The 24,591-nt window shown below is 36.3% G+C and overlaps 1 protein-coding gene across 12 annotated transcripts in view; it reads left to right on the forward strand.

Annotated features, from left to right (window-relative positions):
- The window catches only part of senp6a (SUMO specific peptidase 6a), a 136,251-nt gene extending 112,318 nt beyond the window's left edge, over positions 1 to 23,933 (forward strand). For all 12 annotated transcript variants that reach the window (XM_039748061.1, XM_039748060.1, XM_039748063.1 and 9 more), the window contains 6 exons: positions 116 to 492; positions 5,569 to 5,669; positions 9,018 to 9,109; positions 11,246 to 11,314; positions 13,094 to 13,244; positions 23,415 to 23,933. In XM_039748061.1, the coding sequence (XP_039603995.1) occupies positions 116 to 492; positions 5,569 to 5,669; positions 9,018 to 9,109; positions 11,246 to 11,314; positions 13,094 to 13,244; positions 23,415 to 23,621 (997 nt within the window). In that variant the 3' untranslated portion in view covers positions 23,622 to 23,933. The remainder of the gene's footprint in view (positions 1 to 115; positions 493 to 5,568; positions 5,670 to 9,017; positions 9,110 to 11,245; positions 11,315 to 13,093; positions 13,245 to 23,414) is intronic.
- Positions 23,934 to 24,591: the final 658 nt, after the last annotated feature.

The raw sequence follows: 24,591 nt of genomic DNA on the forward strand, positions 1-24,591 counted from the left end.
TACTGCATTATGCATATTACATTTCAGATTGTATTTTAAACTGGTAATGAGAGTGATATGAATGTGTGTAATGTAACATTATTTTTTTTGTTTGTTTGGTTTTCTCTTATTGCAGAGCTCATTGGTTTTTAGCTGTCATCTGCTTCCCAGGTTTAAATGCTCCTTCTTATGAACCCAACCTTTTGTACCGTTGTCCAGAAACAACAAGTAACTCCTTTGCAGGAGAGGACAATACTACTTCATCTGAAGAAAGCAGTAGTAAATCTGAACATTGTACACTAAATAGTACACCTCAGAACTCACAAAGGAGTAAAGTATCTAAACTTAGTTTATCTGAAAATAACTCTAATGCAGATTTTAAAAAAATAAGCTCTTCCAGTGATGTGACACAAATTTCAAGAATAGCAGAAACCCAAGGATCTAAAACAGAACAGAAAACAAGACTTATAAATGGAGTATCATTTAAAGGAATGCAGCATCTACCTTTGTCAGGTACAGTATAGTATTTATGGTATAGTTTCTGTGATGCTATAAACTGAGTTATTGTTGATCTGATAGAAAACAATATGTAATGCACTGAAAATTTTTCTGTAAACGTGGGAATTACAATGAGAATGTTTGTGATATATTTTGAAATTGTTTTTAACATTTGTCATTTACTGTTAGTAACTATGTATTTAGTTATACATTGTGTTGAAGACCATCTTAACCTGTTACTCTGACTTACTGTAAATGTGTTGGTGACTAGTTTGTGAGTCTTTGAACTATACCCATCCAAACTGCCAATTACTGGTCCTGTGCAAGGTTATTATAGTTAAAGACAACTAAAATCAAAACTCAAGTTATTAATAAAAAAAATTTCATAAACTAAAATAAAATCATTAACAAAACTGAAATGAAACAATACAGCTAAATTAAACTATTAAAGCAGCTGGAAAGACTAAATAAATTAAAGTAATTTACTAAAAATATTTTTAGTTTCCATTTTTGAATAAATATTCTTGCTGTTAGTCTTTAACCTTTTGTAACTTTTAACTCTAAAACAGAAAGTCACCACCCCCAATTTGCCGCCCGTATATATTCATTTAGTGAACTTTGGGTGGTGATAGAGGGCAGGTGTTCACACTGCATTTGCGGTGACAGAGCAAGCTGAATACGGGCACATAAAATGTGTGACATAGAAAGTGATTTACTGTGTTATTATAGTGACAGTTCTTCAAGAGCTGATAATGACACCATGATAGATTCTGGTTCAGGTGTTAGTGAAGCATACCAAGGTACTGATTTTGCTTTGAATGTGCTCAGTTACTTTCAAAGCTACCGTTCACTGGATCTCCAGGGCTCAAATAAGAAGTGTTAGATGCAGATAATCCTTTACAGAATTTCAGCCTGTTCAATAATAAGGACATGTTAGCTGTAATTCTGACTGAGCCAAACATACAAAATGTTCACAGCAACTATTAAACAACAGCACACACTAAGCCAAATTCCAGGTTGCACGTGAGTCTGATGTCCGTTATGATGAGCTGCCACATTTCTTTGCACTTCTTGCATATCAAGATGTAATTCAAACGCCTGAAGTCGGAATGTGCTAGTCAACAAAACCTTTACCGTATAGAGAGAAAAATCTTGAATGAGTAACGTTTCAGTTTATTTCTCCGGTGCCTGCCATTTGTTGACAATAATGCACCTGCTACTTCACAGGAAAATCCTTTTTGAAAATGAAATGGCACTGATCAAGAGACTGACATGGTCAACATGCAAGATCAGCATATTGTTGCTGACCAATCACATTTGCTTTATAAAGGTTATTTAACAACCAAGTGATACAAACCTTGTAAAATCGCTGAGTTGGCAATGTCTGAACTACATGTAGGTAGGTGAAGAGAGTTTGTCAGCTGGTGAAAAACTAAACATACCAATGTGTTTTTGTATTTATTCTTTATTAATTTATCCTTTTTAGTTTACATTCACAGCTTAAAATACCTGCTATTGTGAAACTAATTCCAGCATCAGAATTATGTTTTAAAATATTTGTTCCCCTTTTTTCAGCTTTTTGTCTCTCTCTCCCTCTCTCTCAAAATAGATAGTTGAAATTTATTCATTTTGTTCTTAACATCAGCCATATCATACATACTGCATACCAGGGATTTTTCCTGCCTTGCATCACACTGCGGCTGTACTCACCGTCCCCGTTGTACCTCTCCGGCTGAAGAATCCAGCGTCGCGGCATTCTGTCCACTCTCGCATTGGCTCCAGTGATGCGACCACCTTCCTCTCCAGCTTCAGCAACTCTGCCCGGAGGGCACGCAGTACCTGCAACAACTGCTGCTCCGCTGGCTGAATGCAGGCCTCCAGCTCAGACAGAGCAGCCGGCAAGGACAGGAAGTTAGCCCGTGGTGAGCTTACCTGTCTGTTAGCAACACACACCGGCGACTTCCTGCGGCCCACTCGGGTCTCTCCCCGGCATGTGATGGACATTCTTTGGTCCCACCTCTCTGCAGTGATTGGCAGGGACACACGACACACCATCCAATCCCGTGCCTGTCTCAGGGAGGGAGTTCCAGTCCACAGCCGTCTTGGCTTTCCTTCCCCTGGTGCAGTGACGAGTCGGCTTTCTGAGTCTCCCTCTCCGCAGCTTCTGCTGCGGCTGCCTTGTCAGTAAAGCCCCGCAGATCAGCGTGGGTCTGCCACCGACGCAGACCCAGGCAGCCTCTGCCTGGAAAACACAAAACGCGGTGGGCCCCCTAGGGCCAGCTTGCCTCCCGAGTCCCGTCTGTCCAAGGCAGCTGCCTTGGCGTGGCCTCTCTCAACACTGCGCCGTCCCAGGCGCCTTCAGCGGCAGCACTCTCATGAGAGACCGCTGCACTCCGTTAAGGTTCATTGATGTTCCTCCACACCAGGAGAGCACATTCCAAACGTGGTCCGGTAACGGTCTGTCGGGCGACTCTCTTTCCCAGGGCTGTGGGCACGCCGCACCCGCGGCACGTGTATGGGCAAATTATTTTGTAATGGGGCTCTCCACCTTGGAACAGGTGGAAAGTCCTATCTGGGATGCCATTGCGGAGACTGGCCTGGACACAGACAGGCGGACACGTTCAACTCACCCAACACATGTTTATTAATCATATTTACGAAGTCCAGTGCACCACAAACCCCACAAGTCCCCAAAGTCCTGGCCACAACACCAATGCCTTGCTTCAGACCGCCTCCTTCTCTCCAGCCATCTCTGACAACATTAAATAATATATATTCTTACTCAGATTAATTTTAAATCTTGAAATTTAAGGCAAATAATCCATTTCACTTTATACATGTAAAGTGATGATTATGGTCAGCAATGAACAGGTCATTGCCATAAAGGAGTATTTATTGTTCTAGTCCTTCTCTAATAATACCTTGTACCTGTAATTGATTATTGGTGATCATTGACACATCTAAAACTGGAGCTGCAGGGTTATATCATGATAGTTTAATCCAAGTTCGTGTGATGTGTTAAAATGAGTGGTGAAAGTGGTATCAATACTTCATAGGACTGTGATGCAGCTGACATATGTGTGTGTGTGTATGCATATCTGCACACAGTCCACTCCACAATTATTCACACCCCTTTAAAGAGGAAACAAGGGTTGTTAAAAAAAAAAAAAAAAAGCCCATTAATTTCACATTGAAATAATGGGGGAGATCCAACGTTTCATTGAAGTAAATGTCTTCTGAGAAAAAATCATCTTTCATCTACAGATAATTATTTTTCACAAATCCACCTATGCCACAATTATTGGCACCACTAGAACCTCTTATTAGCAAAGTGCAACTGAAGCATTTTTTCTATTTGTACTGTATCTGTCTTTTTTTTTTTTTTTTTAAAGTTGATCAGAGTGTGTTGAAGCTTTCATGCAGTCATCCATGACTTCCTGTTTCAAAGGAGTATAAATATGAGGTGGCACTGAGGCCAGATTCTCTTATTCATCAACATGGGAAAGGGAAGAGAACTCGCAGTTTAAATATGTATGTGTGTGTGTATATACATACAGTGGGTACGGAAAGTATTCAGACCCCCTTCAATTTTTCACTCTTATATTTCACTGTTATATTGCAGCCATTTGCTAAAATCATTTAAATTAATTTTTTTCCTCATTAATGTACACACAGGCACCCCATATTGACAGACAAAAAAAAGAATTTTTGAAATTATTTTTATTAAAAAAGAAAAACTGAAATATCACATGGTCCTAAGTGTTCAAACCTTTTGCTCAGTATTTAGTAGAAGCACCCTTTTGAGCTAATACAGCCATGAGTCTTCTTGGGAAAGATGCAACAAGTTTTTCACACCTGGATTTGGGGATCCTCTGCCATTCCTCTTTGCAGATCCTCTCCAGTTCTGTCAGGTTGGATGGCAATATAACAAAGAATGAAAAATTGAAGGAGGTCTGAATACTTTTCGAACCCACTGTATATATGCACACACACACATGCGTATATATATATATTTGACATATTTGAATTGTGAGTTCTCTTCCCTTTCCTATCTATCTATCTATCTATCTATCTATCTATCTATCTATCTATCTATCTATCTATCTATCTATCTATCTATCTATCTATCTCTAAATAAATATAAATAAATAAATAAACAAACATACATACATACCTACACACACTAGGGGGCTCTGCCCCCTGCTCGCTTCGCTTGGATCCCCTGGTTTGATTAACCAGATATACGATTTAAAGAGATTATTTCGATTTCATTCATTTTTTTGTTACTTGATATTTGCCAGTAATAATGCTGTAGTGAATGAGTTATCCCCCTGCCTGTACAGCAGCTGCCTTTTTGTCTCACTTGTTTGTTTCGCGGGACTTTAAAGTGTTTTCGAGAAATTCTAAAATGGGTGTGATGTGCAAGTAGTCTCGCAGGACTTCAAAGTGTCTTCCGAGAAGACCTGCTGTGCATGTGTACCGTGCCAACATTTTTGAATTCTTTACGACATTGTACTTTGTCATCTACTTGTTGTCCTTTATTTCCTTCCCCGGGCAAGGTTAAATATCTTTCTCGCGGGACGTATAAGCTGCTCTCATTGTGAAGTTGGGGGGCTTAACGCACGCATGACATCAAAGTGTCTTCCGAGAAGATCATGTCTCGTCTGCCTCCCAAGATTTTTTTTAATAATAGAGATATATTTATGTATATGTGTGGGTGTGTGCGTGTGTATTTAAAGCCGCTAAAATTGATGACAAAGGTGGGATTGCAATTGTCTGCCACTTTCTGAATTCTCTTTGTGAAAAGATAGACAAAATCCTAACATTGGTGTAATATGCACATTTTGAAGAATTATTTTTCATTAAAACAATAGAAAAAAATGTCTAGTGTAATTGCCATGCCATTTAGGATTTTAAATTAGGGATATCATCAGTTGTTCAGTCACCACTGACTAGCTTCATGCTCATACTCTTCAATATGTGAAAACCCTGCCTCTTTTTATTTTTTTTTTCTAACTTTGCAACTTGCATTTTAACCAATCAATCATTTGCTGTGTTGCATTATTTTTGTTGTTTTCCATTTCTTTCTAGACGGTTTGCAGCAAATAAGGTCAAGTTACAGTGATGAAACAGATGTCAAGAGCAAAGATGATGACAATTTCAATTTTTCTGATGATCCTGATACTAGTCAGGTAATCTGCAAAGTTTCCAGTCTAAAAAATAATCTATTCATTGTGTAAGAATTTGTTTAAAATGAACAATTGTTTGAGATTTTCTGCCTGAAAGATCATATTGAAATTGAGCTGACATGTAGAAAACATTTGTTTCATTTTTAAGATTTTTATGTGATTTTATTTATGTAGAAGTTGCATATATGAATGTATAGGTATGTCTGTAAAGTATGCACTATGCAAAAAGGTTTCTCTGAATGATTTTTTTTTAAACTTAGTTATCTAGAAATTGTTTGTTTAGGAAAGCACTATATAACAAAATAAACAATGATCGAAGTAAAATCATAGTTTAATATCAAGCAAGCTAATATTAACATGAAATAGTACAACAAATTGTATTTTTAAGATATTGTGTTCAAGCTGTCATTTAAAAAAAAAATTGAAGACACTGGGTAAATTGAAGAATGCAATGGAAAAAACAAAAGTCCCCATCAGATGAACCATACTTAAAGTGACCAGTTTATTGAAGTACATTTGACAGAGTCATCCTTTACCAAAGTACATGGTTTAACTAAATGAAGAGGTTTTAAAATGAGTGGTCTTGGAAGGCATTTTGCAGTTGAGAAACAATTATTGCAGAAAAGGCAACAAGTTGAAGAAATTATAATGCAATAATGCATGAAAGACCATAAAGCACAAAGCAACAACCAGTTGACAAGAAGTATGTTGATGGTTGTTTGCTGCCTTCTGTGACGCACATGCTGTGTTCATGTGCTCTCGGACTATTCAGAGCTCCAGTTCTGATGGTTCAGCTTCCCACTTCAATTTATTCAATTTGTTTAATCAGGTATCCGGTCTGACTATTCCGAGAAACTCAATATCACTATTGATTTCCTACTTGGTTTGTAAATAAAAGCAATTAGAGCTTGACATTTTTTGTGAAAATAAAGGGCAAAATTAATGTATTAAATGTATATCACATTACTTAAAATTTAACCAAACACCAGGTACCAGGCTTACTTGGTAATTTTTTATTTTATGCAGTTGACTAAGGTGAAAAGGTCAAATTTAGATCACAACTCAGTCAATTGAAGTAGCTTTGTTTTCTCAGAATTGTCTGACTTGTAGCTCTGAGTTCGTAGTGCATTTATGTAAAATTTACGACTCTGAAACTCTTGATTTATCATTTGTTTTGAGAGCATGTGCACACAGCAACAGTGTCAGCTCTTTCATGTTTTTGAATTGCATTTCAGCAGACTAGGTCAGGTTGCTGCTTTGAAATATAAACAGAATTTTGTTTCATCTCGGGGCTTTGATGGGGTTGGGGGGGAACTCATCATCAGATGATTGATCTTTCAACACCGTAATAAAGCCAAATACACTGCAAACACAATTAAGACCTACAGTACTTCAATCCAAAGTCTGCCCATGAAAAGCAGTCAATATTGGATTGGCCATCTCAGAGCCCCAGCCTTGGCAATATTGAAGCTATGTGGTAATACTTTAACAATGAAAAGAGCAAAAAAGCAGCCAAAGGAGAGTTATGGCAAATCCTACAACAGACTTTAAAAAAATGTACCACCACAATACTTGGAAAAATTGTACTATATAGTATGCTGAAGCAAATGGTTTCAGTTTTGCCTTAAGGAAAACCACACAAAATTAATGGCTTTGTTTTAAAAACACAAGACTTTGTTGTTACATTTACTTGTATCGGTGTTTGTGTTTATTGTAATGTTTATTCTTGATCAAATACACACACATACAGATCAACATATATGTATATGCATACAATCCATTAATAAGTCAGTTACTTAATATAAATCCCTTTATACCATTCACCATTTTTTAGACAGAAAATAAAAGTTCATATTGATAACTGTATTATAAACAATAACAGAAATTAAAACACAGAGTAAAATTTGACATATAAAAATATCTCTTCAAAATGACATTATTTCAAGAAAAGAGAATGTTACTGTCTGGAAATGGGAAACCTTTGAATAGAGAAGGGGTAAAGCACAGTAAAACAAGAAGTCACAAAGTTAGTTCGAGAAAAAGAGTATTTAGATTAGATTTTTTTTTTAATGATAAAATTCAAGTCAAGCGGAGATAAAGAAAACTAAATGAAATGATCCCTAGAGTAGCCACACAACTAAATTAAATTCACCAAGTTTTTTTTATTTTGTTTTGAAAACTTGGGACAGCTATATATATACTAGACATTAAGCCCGTTACAATAACGGGCGCTAGAACAGTAGTGCATAAACATTAGTAGGAACAGTCTATATTAAATGGCAAGGGACTTTGTATGTGGCTGTAATATGCGTCACTGTATTGTGTGCCTTTTATTTTCTCTCTCTGTAATACTGGTTTGTATTTCCGTAAAATGCCTGTAATTTTGTCAGACAGTAATACAGTGGAACCTCGGTGGAACTGAAGTAATTTCCCCCATAGGATTGTATGTAAATGCAATTAATCCGTTCCAGACCGTATGAACTGTATGTAAATATATATTTTTTAAGATTTTAAACACAAATATAGTTAATTATTCCATTGAATGCACAGAGTAATAGTAAACTAAATGTAAAAACATTGAATAACACTAAGAAAACCTTGAACAGCATAGAAAATTAACACTGCAAGAGTTCGCGCTATAGCCTTACAACCCGCTCGCTAAAAACACCTTTTTTAATGAGTTTTAAGCACAGGGAAAAAAAATGAAGATTTGAAAAATCTGTAATTTAATAAACCACCAAGAAAAGTAACATTGCAACAATGCACGCGTGCGCCTGTGTGTGTGTGTGTGTCTGTCTGTCTGTCTATCTCTGTCGTGGGCGTGTGTGTGTGTCTCTCGGGCAGGCCTGCATGTCTGTCTGTGTCTCACGCACGGGAATGCACAGGAAGAGACTGAACACGTGCCGCGTGGCACTTCACCAGAAGACACACACACACACGGACACCTGGATGCACACAGGGGTTTTATTAAAGAGGATAGATATATATATATGTGTGTATATATATATATATATATATATATATATATATATATATATATATAAATAAATGTCCATTAAAAAGTTAATGTTTTTGATTACTTGTGCTGTTAGGTTTGTAAGTCATGTAGAAAACTCTTGATCTGATAAGAAGCCACAGTAGTGAAGTCAACTGATGCATGATTACTTCACCATTTTTTTTTTTTATTTACAAAATGTATTTTGGGGAGAAGGAGGAGAAAAGGCTTTGATTAAACCTCCATATATCTTTCTTAACATATAAATGTTACTTATAAAATTATTTAATAATTGTTACATTATTTGGATTTAAACTACACATTTTAAGAATATTTTAACTTTCCTAAATTTTCAGGATGAAGAAAGTGAGGATGGTGCTTTTGGTGATGATAACCTCAGTTCTGCTAATAAAGGGCAATGGCATATGAGACCTACAATTTGCAAGCAGTAAGTTGTAAATTTTTTTATGCAGTTTAGTCTACAACGAATCTTGTACATAAATGTCTATGTGTGGAAGTGCGTTTGTCTGGCCCAGAAGTAAGAGGTGGAGTCGGGGTAAGGCTCCACCTCTGAGGACACGCAAGTGAGGCAAACACATCGGCAAAACGGTATCCCTTTTACTTTTCCTCCTGCCACTAATACAGCGAGGGGAGCACGTCAGCAAAACGAAACCTCCTAGGTAAGAGATGGCCAGAGTAGATCCTTTCAATTACCTGACATCTCTACATTTCAATTTTTTTTCTGACATTTCAATAGTTTATAGGACCCTGAGCTTTTTACAGCACGGGCTTACACAGCTAGTATCTGTATAAATGTGTTGTCAACATTTACTTTAGAAAGCATGGTGTGTCAAACGCTTGTTCTAAGTGGAAGTGAAAGAGCACCCCTCATTTATAGTTCAGAACCAGGAAATCCTTTAAGAAAGTTTCTTGGCACTTTAGTCAATATTGGGTAGGCAATGTGCAAGATGTTCATAAAGCCTGGACTGTTGGCTTAATAGAAAACCCAAGAAACTGCAAAAAAGAAAAAAGTATATTTATAAATATAATGTGAAATCCTTTATTCCTTGGGGAAAAATTCTAAAAAAAAAAAAAGAAAAAAATTGAATGCTGGTAAATGGACTGACTAGACTGGCAAGAGATCATTTTATAGATTTAAACATTAAGTAGGTTGAGAGCCTTACAATACCTGCAGCCGTATATTTGATAAATTGTTAAAAAAAAAAAACGGGAGCTGTCATTGAAGATTTTGACTGGTAATTTAAGCTACCTAAAAGAGAGAAGAAAAAAGCAAAAATCCATTGGCACTCTGTACCAGCAAGCTCCACAGCAATGTGCCACTCCATTGGTTACAGAAACTGGACAAGAAGAAAGACCTACAGTTTGACTTAGGAAAGCAACAAGTGTCACAGAAACCTATAATGGACATGCTAGACACCTCTTGGCAGTTGCTGAAGATTTTGTATGCCTAAGGTTCAGGATCTGGAATGTTTTTTGCAGAATTAGTACAGGAAGGAAGTAAGTGATCTGACAGTAAGCCACCTCTGCAGCTCCACCACCACTTCTCCATTTGTTAAGTTCATTGACCTGCGTGCATGGTTGCTGACAGAGCTCAGGGCTCATGAATCTGGGGAAAAGTAAAGTGTGGCGAATTGAGCTGTCCCAAAGTGAGCAGTGTGAAGTAGAGCCAGCAACAAACTAGACTGTACAGGTGAAGGACAAGGCAGATAAAAGAAGACTTACAGAGCAGCCTGAGGGAAGAGTCTCAAAGCTAAGATTTGGACCTGGGATGCTGTTTTCAGTGGCACTTCCTTGTAGGTAGATGTCCAACAGATACATCTGCAGCTCCACACAAAAAGGTTTGTTAACCTACTTTATAATGGACAGATTTTTACATATAACTGAACCATTAAACACTTCTGTTGCACAACATGACGGCGCAGCACTCAACACTCCTGTTGCAGCACCTGGCAAAAAATTAGCCGCTTCAGAGCCAAAGCCATTTGCTGGAGAATCCCATTAAAATACTTGAAGTCCCCAAATTACATACAAATTCCAAGTACTTAAGCCCTCTTAAGGATAGTGAGGTCCCTACAGTAAGCACCACAGTGGTCCGGCACTACACTATGTCCTTGGCAAAAACAATTGTTCTTTTCTGTTTCCTAGTGTTTCATTTAGTAAGCATTTTGCATAATCAAATACATTTGTTTGATCAATACTGCTGTTAGAATGCACAGTTTATAAACCTGTGTCAAATAATAGGTTGCTGATATTCAACATTCTCCAAGAAATAACTTAATTGTTCTGAATCAGTTCAGCCTGTCCATGCTGTGCAAAAGGAATTTACAGTATATGCCTTAATATGCATCCTGGTGCTGAATTCGAATTAGTTACGTAGCCAAAGTCATTTTCTTTTCCCGTATTATATTATTGCACTACAATGCAAGTGGTGTGCTTTTACAAATGTTTTCAAGGTTGACAGACCAAGAAATAGTGCTTATCAAAGGTACTAAATGTATTGAAAAGTGATGATTGGTTATTACTTGTCTCCTAGACTATGAATACTCATTATTTTGTCTCTTAGGCCATGCATACTTATTATGGATTCTCTAAGAGGACCAACCCGATCTACAGTGGTTAAAACATTACGAGAGTAAGTTTTCCATTTTTTTTTTACAAAAAAACACATTAATTCCACCCCAAACTCCCCTCCTTTTTAGGGCTAATTTAAATAACCTGGGGGCCCTTAGTTTGGAGCCAGCTTTGAGCCTCCTATGACCTTCCTGTTAATATGAATACCCCACCTCTCTTTACCTTGCCTTCAGGTAGGTAACTAAAAAATGAAGAGCAGATCACTTTGTTGCATTTGATACACATAACATTGTTTTTAACACACTAAAGTAACAATATATTATGTATTGTGGACCTGTGCCCCATAAACACATTTTAGAAATGGCACTAAAGGAATAATCAGCATCAATCCTTTGCAAACAACACAATATGATCAGCAAGGTCACTTCCAGCAATTTATACGAAGGTCTACTGTTGTCTTTCTAGACAACCACAATACCTTAGGTGAATGCACAACACAAAATTGCATAATAACAAAATATATGTTCGTAATTTCCATCCATCCATTATCCCACCCGCTATATCCTAACTACAGGGTCATGAGGGTCTGCTGGAGCCAACACAGGGCACAAGGCTGGAAACAAACCCCAGGCAGGGTGCCAGCCCACCGTAGTGTTCATAATTTCCTAAACTTTTTTTTTCTGGTGTTCTTGTATCAAAATCCTCCATGATTCCAGAGAAATCAACTTGTTGAAGAAATATTCATCCATGTAACTTACAAATTCTTGCTTCATTCAGAAAACAAATGGCATAACTGGCTTGTAATTTCTGGATTGATAACAAAAAGGATAGAATCTTGAAAAATAACAGCTGTATTATAAGTAGTCTAATTAAAAGAAGCTGGTTTAGAGAAAGTCCTGAAGTCACAGGGCTAAATTTGAGGACCACTGGTATAGAGGACTTGCTGCCTTAAAGGCACAGACTATACAGATAACACCCAGTCCTCCTGTCACACAGATGCTCCTGCAGCTGCTTTGTCCTCCTTTCTGTTTCTAGCTCTGCTCCATTTCAGATGCTGCACTGGGGCTTACAAAAAAATAAATGTGTGAGTGTCTAACATGGACAGAGTGAGGTTTTAGTCCAAACTAAACCTCACTTTCCAGATAATGTTAATTCCACTCCATGCATTTTAAAGGTGGCATCCCTGTATATAAAAGCATTAAACAGATTAGCCACATGAGAGAAAATCAAAGAGACATCTTGATGTGTAAACAACACTGGGCAGCCGTAATCTTTCAATTTACCTATCGCCATTGCTGCCACTAATTAATAAATTATTTACAGTATGCTAAGAAGTTTTTGTCATATTTTTTAACTGTCCTGAGGAGACATACAAGAATGAATTTCAGTGTACTAATCACTACATGCTGATCCTTCTGCGGTCCTTTACGCATAAATCACCTATTTTGTTTATTTAATGATTATAAAAAGCTTTCCATCTCTTGTCACACATTTTTCTTGTTTGCATTGATATGGGGTGTTTACAGTTAGTATGGTCATGTGATTAGACCTGCGGAGGCAGTGTGGCTCACACATATCGCATCAAATCTCTCTCCCCCATATTACCCCCTCCACCACCCCCATCTGTGCTTGCAGGCAATTCAAGCTGCATTTGTTACAATAGTTACATTTTCCTAAAATGTTGTAGAACTACTATTGAACTTAATCGATGGACTCACCAAACTCCCCTACCCAGGCAGGGCCCCTTTGCTGCAGCCTAGAATACCTTGATAATTAATTCTCCCAGAGCATGACTCATGTTTGGATTGGTAAATCTTGAACTCCAACATTTTTTTTAAAGATACCTTGAGGTTGAATGGGAAGCAAGAAAGGGAACCAAAAGAAGTTTTAACAAAGATGTAATGAAAGGCTCAAGCCCTAGAGTACCACAACAGGACAACTTTAGTGATTGTGGAGTTTACATCCTACAGTATGTAGAAAGTTTCTTTGAGGTAAGTTTGTGATGCTTTTAATATATCATTTATTTTGTTTACCTTTTAATGACTTTGGATGCATTCTGCATCCCACCATCATATTTCTCTGATGGCTTAAAACCCTTCTAGTTTCAACTGTGTTTAATCCTTTGTTGTCTTTTCCCAGTTTTCTGAATAGTCTGTTAGCTATGTTTTTTATTTTATTTGCATGTTTTTGCTTGTTTTTTCTTAAATTGCTTGAGCAGACAGTATGTAGCAGAACCTATGAATTTGGGAATTTTTTGTAACACTGAAATGGTGTTTTCCACTAAAAGAACTGTAGTATTTTTCCATGCACAGAACACTTGTATATTGGCTTTGAGAATTTACAAAACAGAGAAGCAACATAAGAGAATAATCTGTTACTTGTGATCAAAAAGTTTTTGAAGAAAGGTCACTCCAGCATATATAATTTATTACGTATAAGATCTCCATAAGGTAACAATTTAATTCATTCCTCCCCAAGAGAAGGAGAGGAGGGCCAACAGCCAGAGTAAAACTTTGAGTAGAAAAGAGGGAAGAGAATCCTTTTCCCCCCAATATAAAAGCTTATTCTAAAATGTTATTAGTTAGATCCTGCCAGGTTTAAAAAAAAAAAAAAAAAAGTTTTGAACAGATCCTATAAGTGAGAATTTAATTTTTTCCAATTTCAAATAGTATATAACATCATTTGCCTGTTGACTTGAAAGACGTGGGCAAGAGTTTTTCCAGTTGATCAAGACAAGTCTTACGCACTAAGAGTGAAGTAAAGGCATTTACAGTTTGTTTGTCCTTCTCTACTTTAAGCCCATCTGGGGGTACCCCAAACACAGCTGTTAATGGATCAGGAGAGATTGTGACACCAAGGCTGTCTGAAAGGCATTTAAAGATTTTGGTTCAGAATGATGTTAATTTGCTGCACGCCCAAAACATATGGCCCAGTGAGCTTAATTGCAATGTTCACAGGTTGGATCTTGCCCTGGAAATATTTTGGACAATCTTAAATGAGATAGGTATGCTTGATAAAAGATTTTATGTTGAATAATTGTGTGCTTTGTGCATTTAGAGCTAGAGTGAATTCTCGAAGTTTGAGAGGATGGAAAAAGGTGGTTATTGTATAGAGATGTTTCTCTATCTTGAAGTGCTTCCTTCATTGGCTCCATATTCTGAGTGAATGAAGGACAATTAGGTTGTTAGTATATTGTCGATAACTTGAATTTACTGGGGCACAAAGCAAGGAATATAAAGAAGTACTGCAGGATTTTATTTCCATTGCAGACCAACCCTGTGTGTGTTCATCTATATATGTCAATGTCCAGATTATTATAGTTTGTATATTTGCCACCCAGTAATAAAATTGAAAATTACGTAGAGCCTTGCTACTTTATGCATTAGGTTGTTGTAGAGTCGCCCTTTGGATGTTTAGATATTTTGAATTCCAAATAAATTAGGTTATGATTGAATTTAATTTCTTAAAAAATGATTTATTAATGTATATGGGGATGCTTTGAAAAAGAAAAAGAAGCTTAGAAAGGATATTCATCTTGGCAGTGTTAATTCTCCCTGCAAAAGTGCGATGTAGGTTAGACCATCTATGCATGTCTTATTTAAGGTTTTCCATGCAGACAGCAAAATTTTGTTGAAAAAGAGCTTTATGTTTACTTGTGTTGTTTACCCCTAGGTATTTAAACTAATCTGTGACAGTAAAAGGGGAAATATCCAGTCTAATGTTGTGTGCCAGAGAGTTCACTGGAAAAAGCACATTTTTATTCAAATTAACTTTGAGTCCAGATATCTTTTGAAATTTTGCTGTTGATATTAGGACTGCAGGCACATTATTTTGTGAATCTGATATATATAGTACCATATCATCTGCATATAATGATATTTTCTGTTCAAGTCCTTCCCTGATAATCCCCTTTATCTCGGAAGCATTTCGAAAGTGAACAGCCAGTGACTGAATAGCGATTTTAAATAGCAGAGGTGACAAAGGGATATCCTTGTCTAGTACCACATTCTAGTGTGAAGTAGTCTGAAGATTATTAATGCAGATTGACGTTTCTGTACTGGTATACAGTAGTTTGATCCATGTACATATGTTCAGACTTAACCCAGATTTGTGCAGTATAGTGAATAAGAAGTCCCATTCAATCATATTGAATAATTTTTCTGCATCCAAAGATGAGACTTCCGGGGTGTTTGACTTTGTCAGTGAATATATTACATTAAACAGACATCGAATTTTGGAAGCTAAGTGTCTGCCTTTAATAAATCCTGTTTGGTCTTGTGGTATCACTGAAGGAAGCACTTTCTCAGCCCTTGTAGTTAGAACTTTGAGGAGTATCTTAACATCATGATTCAGAAGTGAGATTGTTCTATTTGATACACATTGTAATAAGTCTTTATTTTTCTTAGAGAGAGACAGTAATTCATGCTGGGGGAAAAGTTTAAGGTAGAATTTTGTCACTGGCTTCTATTAATGTTGCTAATAAAAGGGGGGCTAACTTGATTGAATATTGTTTTTATAAAATTTGGCAGGGTAGCCATCAGGGCCTGCTTCTTTCCCACTCTGAAGTGAGTTTTTTTAGCTTCTAGTAATTCTTAGAGTGTCAGAGACTTATCCAATTCCTGTACACTAAGAATATCTAGCTGTTGTATCGGCAATACATTAGATTGTGTCTTATCCTCTTTAAACTGAGTAGAATGTAAGAACTTATTGTAGTCTGTAAATGTGTGAATTATATTTTGATAGTCAATGATTTTTTTTTTTGTGTCTGTGTTGGTAATTACTAGTATTGCATAGAGAACTTTTTGCTTGTGGATTTGTTGAATTAAGATCTTATTAGCCTTCTCTCTGTATTTATAGTAATGATATCGCGATTTAAAAATTAGTTGTTCAGTTTCTTTAGTTGCCAAGAGGTTGAGTTCTGAATGCAAAGCCTGTCTTTCCTATAAATTGCGTCATTTGGAAACCTGACTTGTTCTTGATCTATTCTTGTAATTTCATTGATTAACTCTGATGCCTTCTTGGTTTCCGATTTATTTTTCTGGGAGAGATGTGAAATAATCTGTCCTCTTAAAAATGCATTCATTCAAAGTTTCAGGTCTGGATTTAAAACACAGAGTCTTCGGCCATTATAATTTTATGAGTGTTCTCCTTAGGAATTGATGCAAACACATTTTGGGTGAAGTCACTATCATCCACATTGGGTGCTTAGATGTTTATCAAAATCACTTTACATTTAAATTACCCATCACATCATATATCGCCCTTCAGAATCTGATACTACAAATGAAATTGTTCTATGTATTAAAATTCCCACACTAGATTTCTTTGTATAGTTGGAGTGGAATATTTGGCCAGTCCAATCTCTTTGCAACCGAAACTGATCCTTGCTTAATAAGTGGGTCTCCTGTAAAAAAACTTTGTTGGCTTTTAGACTTGTTAGGTAAGAGAATGCTTTCTTTCTCTAATTTGTGATTGAGACTTTTGACATTCCAGCTTACTTCACTCTTTGGTCATAGAGACATTGCTTCAGAGCTTTTGTTGACATCTTGTAGTCTTACATTATTCTTAAGGTAGTGCATCGTTACTTAAGATAGCTTTAACCTTAATTTCCAGTTTTTGCCACGGGATATTGCTAAGAAGCCTGTAGTGTTGGTGCTTACATTTGTGGGGGTAGAAAGGATAGATTGGAAATAGCTTTCTCTCAGCCCCCTGCCACCCTCCATTTTGCCTCCCCAACTCCTTGTTTGGCCTCCCCATGTGAGGCTAGACCACACTTTGTGAAGTCCCAGTCCTCTCACATACCTAGAGACAGCTCTCGTCCAAAACAAAACAAGCCCCCCCAGCAGCGGTGTAGAAGGGTTAAAGTAGAGATATCTAATGGCAATACAGTCCAAATACTATAAACCCAGAATATAATCTTAAACTGTCCCAAAAGAATAAACTCCGGGAATTTGACGCCGTAGCATTGGCGCCAGCTGAGAGCGAAAGTGGGAGCAAAACTGCAAGAGTGTCAGAACAGGATAACTCATTGATTCCGAGAGGTTCAATTGTAACTGAGCAAGTGACCCTCTGCTCACCGCAATAACTACTGCTCTCGGGGTGGGGGTATGTTTATTTTTGACATAAAGGATATAAGGAAAGATATAAAGGACATAAACAAGACAAACTAGAAGCTGCTTCAGGATATTAAAGACTAGGGGAAACATTTAAGTAAACTCTTTGAGGCAACCTTTAAAAGCACGTTAGAAAAAATTGAGGAAAAAATGCAGGAAAATGCAAACAAGCTTGAGAATGAATTTAGTGCACTTGGTGCTCAGCTTGAAGATGTTAAGCAAACATTCATGACTCTTATTGAAATAGTTGAACAATTGGCATCTACCACTGACGAAAAAGCAACGGCTGCAAATTCTGAATGCAAAGTGCTTGGAGACTAGCTGCACTGGATAATGAATACAGAAGTAATAATATCAGAATCGAAGGTCTCCTTGAAAACCATGAAAATCCAAACCCAGTGAAATTTATAGCTTAACTATTCTCTAAAATAATTGGAGAGGACTTTAAATCAGACACCAAGATATCAGCAGCCTACCGCATACCTGGTTTGATTGCCTCAAAACTTAGAAGCCTTTTTGTATGTTTCGACAAATTACAGTCTCAATTAAATTTGATGTCACTTCTCAGAATAAAGCAAGAGATTTTATTTGAAAATAACCACATTTGTATTTCTCCTGATTTCTCACCTTCTACAGCTGTTAAACATTTTGCATTTTACATCCGCGCTTACGGAAAGCCAAAATCAGGTACAGCTTCTTGTATCCTGCTAAATAAATAAATAATAGTGTAAATTCAAGGCAAGTTCTACATTTTTAGTTCTCCGGATGAAGCAGAAAACGAACTACGGAAATTGATCCCCAACATTTTTTCAAATACGATCGTAAGTCACATCGTGTTCTAGTAAGGCAAAGAAGATTTTACCAGCGATTTGGTCCATTCGCAATGAGACTTTTGCCTTAATTATATATTCTATTAGATACCCTACCTTTTATCATTGCAGAACAGTTTAAATACCTAGGGGTAAACATTACAAGTAAACATAAAGCTCTATATCAACAAAATTTCGTCGTCTGCATGGAAAAAATTAAACGACTTGCATAGATGGTCAACCCTTCATCTCACACTAGCTGGAAGAATTAACACTGTTAAGATGAATATTCTTCCTAAACTCCTTTTTTTATTTCAAAACATCCCAATATACATTAATAAATCATTTTTTAGGCAATTAGATTCGACAATAATCTCATTTATTTGGAATTCAAAACATCCACGCATCAAAAGAGCGACCTTACAAAGACAAAAGGCAGAAGGCAGCAAAATCCTGCAATATTCCTTGCTCTGCGCTCCAGTAAACGCACGTTTTCGGCAATATACAAATAACCCAATTGTGCTCCACTCAGTTAGAATCTGGAACTAATGTAGAAAGCATTTTAAGACGGAGAAGCTTCTATTTGTGGCACCCCTGCAAGAGAACCACCTCTTTCAACCTTCACAAACATATGCAGTTTTTAATATCTGGAACAAATTTGGAATTAACTTGCTTAGAGATCTTTATATAGACAACGTCTTTGCATCCTATGAACAATTACATTCCGAATTTAACATTCCAGCTGCACATTTCTTTCACTATCTTCAAATCAGAAACTTTGTTAAACAAAACCTTCCAGATTTTCCTCATCTTGCACCCTCATCCATGCTGTAAAAAATATTGCTCAATCTCAAGGACTCCATCTCTACAATATATAAAATCATTTTACAATCCCTCCCTTTCAAAGATCCAAGAGGACACTGGGAAAAAGATCTCTCAATTAATATATCAGAAAAGGAGTGGAAAGTAGCAATTCAGAGAATTCACTCGAGCTCCATATGCGCAAAGCATACAATTATACAACTCAAAATTATATATCGAGCACATCTTTCTCGACTAAAACTCTCCAAAATGTTTCCAGGACATGATCCAACCTGCGAACGTTGCAACCAAGCCCCAACCTCACTGGGTCACATGTTCTGGTCCTGCACCAAATTAACATTATTCTGGACAAGCATTTTTTATTAAGCAAGCACTTTGCATTCAGAATTTGCAGCCTTGGACTCACAATCCCTCCTAACCCATTAACAGCTGTGTTTGGTGTTCTTCCAGATGGGTTTAAAGTGGAGAACGACAAACAAATTGTGATTGCATTCACTACACTGTTGGCACGCAGACTTATTCTCATAAACTGGAAGAACCCAAACTCTCCTCTTTTAAGTCAGTGGGAAACCGATGTGTTATATTATTGAAGTTGGAAAAAATCAAATACTCAGTTAGAGGATCCGTACAGACTTTTTTCAAAACATGGCAGGATCTGATAAGTAATATTTTAAAATAAGTTCATAAAGCACAGAGAATTTATTAATTTAGGTATGTTTACAAGCCTTAAATTTAACACCGTTTGGCTTGCTCTCTCTCTCTCAGGGGTGAGGATCGATCTGTTCTTAACTTGATTGCTTTGTATGGATTGTAATAACTTTAATAAAAAAAAATAATAATAATAATAATAATTATACATTCTATTGCCTTCTCTGCTATTTTTACGTTTTAATGACAATTATATATTTTTTTTTCTTCCCCAAAGGGGACTGTTTAACATCATTATTGTATAAGGATTATACTATAGTTTGAGAAGGAGATATCCAAGAAAAAATAACTTGCTTTCATAGAACGTATTGGCTTGTCTAAAGGAAGTGTGTTGGGCAGCACTCAAGTGCGCATGCGATGCTGCTAGTCTATTTAATACATGTTTTGTAAAATTGAGTGTAGCACCTGTGCAGAATGCACCTGTATCAACTGCTATAGGTGGAAGAGAGCTGCGTGTTGCAGGTTTGGGTGAAGTTTTGTTCCCTTAGTGTCAGTGGCACTTCCTGCCATTGGGGGTTGTCTTTAGACTCGTGCTGTGGATAGTGTGGTGGTATAGCTTATTCTTTAGTATAACAGACAATGGCTTATGCTTTATTTGTAAATATTTTTGGTTAAAAATGTAGATATCTCGTAGTTATTGTATTGTTTTGGTGGAGGTATTTACAGTATATAGATTTTGGGTTTGTGGTGTTTTTCTTGTAAATATACTTTTTTTTCTTGTAAATATTTCTGGGATTCTGTGGACTTTGTTGTGTGTCGTTTCTTCCCGATTGTTTCTTTAAGAAGACAACTGTCGTGTGTGTAGATACATTTTTGTCTTTATTTTTCATTTTTCGATTTGCAAATTCACTATTTTTGGGACATTATTTTTCTTTGTGCACATGTAAATAAAACCAACTTTCATTTTTGGAAAATAACACATTTTTGTGTCCTTGTCTGATCCTGGTCGGTCCCGAACTACAACACTGTGTATCCTAGTGCTAACCTTGCCACTACACAGGGTGTCACAAACACCTATATATACCTGGCAGGGGGTTGATTGGTAATAATTATTTGCAGTTTTACATCTGTAATACAGCTGGGATTCAGTTTGTCAAGTCCTTTATGAAGTTATTTTTGAGGCAATTGTAAAAGGATAAATCAGAGTTGATGCTCATGTGAATTTAATTAGTTTTAACCAAAAAAGCTTGCATTCTTGGTAATATTAGCATCCATCATGTAGCCTGTCAGTTCATAGCAATGTCCATTTCTACTTATAATCCAATAAGAAATTCATAGGTCCATTGAGAAAGAAAGAAAAAATAATTTGTATTTAACAGGTTAGTTCAAGCTGAATGTGAAACTGGTTTATTGCAAGCAAAGTGGTCAGTTTAGTCCTTTTTCTATCATCATCTGCTGACCTATTTTAACTAAGAAAATTCATGCTCAGTTTTGATAGTGTCTGTACTCTGAGGTGAGCATATAAAGTGCACCAAGCAGTGCATATACTGTACTGCAGGCCTGTTTCTTTTGTTGTTTTAGATGATGTTCCCTTTAAACTGCAGAGCGATATACCATCCCTTTCTTTCTTATCACTGAGCAGCTTATTATTTAATCAGTGTTTCATTTTTTTCTTGATTATAATAATTTCTTAGTGATCTTTTTGTCTTAATAGCAAATTTAAAATGTATTGATGGGCCCAAATTGGGAAACTAAATTGAAATATCAGTAGATTTTTACATTATAGCATTGCTTTTATTTTCAGTAGTCTTTCAATTTGCTGTTGTTTTTAGATCATGGGCAACACACTAGTCCTCTTTTGCTTGTTTGTAGCATACCTACCTTGCCTGTCAGAAGGCTAAAAAAATCCAAGACATGCCAAAAGCATTAGGTTTGCCAAAATCAACTGTTTAATAATGCCCCAATGGTAAGCTCATGAATATCCAAAGGCATGGTAGACCAAGCCAAGGAAGGCTACTGCAGTTGATGACAGAATAATGCTTTCCTCTGTAAAGAAAAGTTCTTTTTAAACTGTCCAGCAGCTGAAAAACACTCTATAGGGTATAGGCATAGCAATGTATAAAACAATTATAAACATAAGGTTGCAAGAGCATAAATACTGAGGTTTACCACAAGATACAAAAACTGGTAAGCTTTAAGCAGTGAAATACCAGTTTAAATTTTACTAATATGTGCATCCAAAAACAGGAACAACTTCTTTTGGCTGAGCATGCATTTCACTAGCTGAAGAGAGGACTAAAGGCAATAAGCCCCTAAAACAAGCAAGTCCTATCAGCTGCAGTACAGGCACGTCAGAACACCACCAGGGAAGAAACCCAGTGCTTGATGTCTAGGGTTCCCATACTTAAGGCACTCATTGAATGCAGAGGATTTGCAGCTAAGTTTTATTTAATATCAATTTGTCGAATTCATTATGGTTCCTTAAAGTGGAGGAGTGGATGCCACATATAAAAACTGCTGCAATTCCTCTAACATTTATCCATTTAAGTAAAAAGCCACAATTTAATACTGAAAGTCTACAATAAAAGCATATCCTTTGCTTCATTTCAGTGCCAGTATGTTTGGAGAGAGAGCCACACTAATAACAATTGTGTCACTGTCCAAATACTTAATGGACTGCACTGTACTTCTAAATTATGGGAGGAGTTGCGTAATAATGAACTTGTGCCTCCTTCAGTAGCTGTTGAAAGGAAATGCAGAACAACTACTTTCATGTACGCTTTGTGCACCAGCTGCTGTTAAGTGTTGTCAAAAAAGTACAAGTCCCAGAGTTCAGCACTCACATAATGTACCAGACCAGTGCAAGCAAATATTTTAAAACTGAAAGGTTATTGCATCCTTAGAGGATTATTGTAAATTTCCACCATCCCTAAAGTGTTGGGTATCTAATATGGGGATTTCACTTGATGTTGAGACAGGAGCTGTGAAACATGGTCTGGTGCAGGTCAAAATCTATCAGAAATGTACTTGACTGACCTTAATTCTTTATTTATTTATTTTTGGAAAGAGCTTACCTATGAGACTGGAATTGGAATCAAAATGTTATCAACTATTCCACTGCAACAACCAATGAATTTCAGCTATTAAATTAATGTTTTATTATAGTAACCTACACTACGTTACTAGCGCACTATTTTATCATATCCAAATGGAGTATTCAACCTGCTGAGCAAAAAATATCCACCTGGATGGCTTGGATTGATTTTTTATTTTATTAATATTTGCCTTATAAGGAAGGCTAAAACCATGTTGGTTATTCTAAACTAATTGACCAAGCTGGACCATTGATAACATTTCTATGTCATTATCTTTAAATAATCATTTTATGTTAAATTTCGTACTTCTGCACTCAGAATGAGTTTAAATATAGATTAATATTAATTAGGTAATTTTGATTTAATATGTTTACTGTAATGTGAATTTCCCATTATGTGAATTTCCCCTTGGGATTAATAAAGTCTGTCTGTCTGTCTGTCAGTCTGCCTGTCTGCCTGCCTGCCTGCCTGTCTGTCTGTCTATCTGTCTATCGCAACATAGAAAGCAATCATAAATGTCCTTACCTGGTAGGTAAAGTGTGTTCACAAGGATGGAGTCATAACTCCCAACCATTCTATACACTAAGAAACGTCTTTGTGGTGTCTTGTCACAGAGTCACATCTGTTCTTTATTTTAAACAGTTCATTTAAAAATATTTCTTTCTCTCTTCTAGAAACCAATTGTAAGTTTTGATTTGCCAATGAACCTGACAGACTGGTTTCCCCAGCAAAGGATGAAAAAAAAACGTGAGGAAATTAAGGAACTCATCCTGAGGTTACAGGAACAGCAACAAATGTTTAAAAAAGGACATAAAGACTGTGGAACTGGAGTTACATCTTCCCATAATGCAGATATTCCTGGTACTAGCTGCTCTGAATGAAACTTGATTCTACACACAAGTGCTGATTTAAAAGAACTTTTTCATTCACAATGCACTTCAGAGGTTTAAAGGGTATGCCCATGATTGTGTGCTGCTGTTTTTTTTTTTTTTTTTTCTTTTTTTTTTTTAATACAATATCAGATTCCCTCCAAAACCTTTAAGCAAAGTTATGTACATATATTAAAGTTGCTGGTGTTGCAGCATTTGTAATTACTTTTTCACTTGATAGACTCGGCTTAGCTATGTATTTTATGTTAATAAGTAGCATAATAGCAAACTATTACTATTATAAAATTAAAATGGTTTATGGTTCTTGTGTGTTTCATGTTTGATTAGTTTTGGTTGTCTTGTTTCTGCTCCCATTTTAAAACCCACCTTGCAAGGTAGGTTTTCTTTTCCATGCCAAAAATGTATGGATTATTCTGATGTACTTACTCTTCACAAAATATTTTTTCTTTTTTCATTATTTCACTTTTCATCTGTTAGTGGTACTTTTTTTTTCTTCTCTTGTAACTCTATTATTGGCTAGCATTACATTTGAAAGATTCTAATTCTAATCATTTTAAGACAATATATTCCATCATTAGATATAGCAAATAATTTTCAAAATAAGCACATACACCTTTTTGGAAATAGTAAAGACGAAAAAATAGAAAATCTAAAGATTCGTTCTGGTTGTTCAACGTTTATTTCTAACATTTTCATACACAGGATGTAGCTCAAAGTCCTTTACAAAATGTCAAGAAATAGGTGCAATTAAAGAAAAATTTAATTAGGAAAGAAATAATGAATAAGTAACAAAGTAAATCTATACAGGTTTACATAAAATAGATATGTAATTAGTACAAAGTTAGGGTCCTTTATGAATTTGTTACTGTATATAGTCTTTAGGAGAGTATACATTTTTAAAAAATTAAATCTGCAGGGTCCCAAGGCCAAAAGACCACCTAGCTGCCTCTGGACATTCTAC

This window comes from Polypterus senegalus, chromosome 3, assembly GCF_016835505.1.
Source record: "Polypterus senegalus isolate Bchr_013 chromosome 3, ASM1683550v1, whole genome shotgun sequence".
In the NCBI taxonomy this organism is placed as follows: domain Eukaryota; kingdom Metazoa; phylum Chordata; class Cladistia; order Polypteriformes; family Polypteridae; genus Polypterus; species Polypterus senegalus.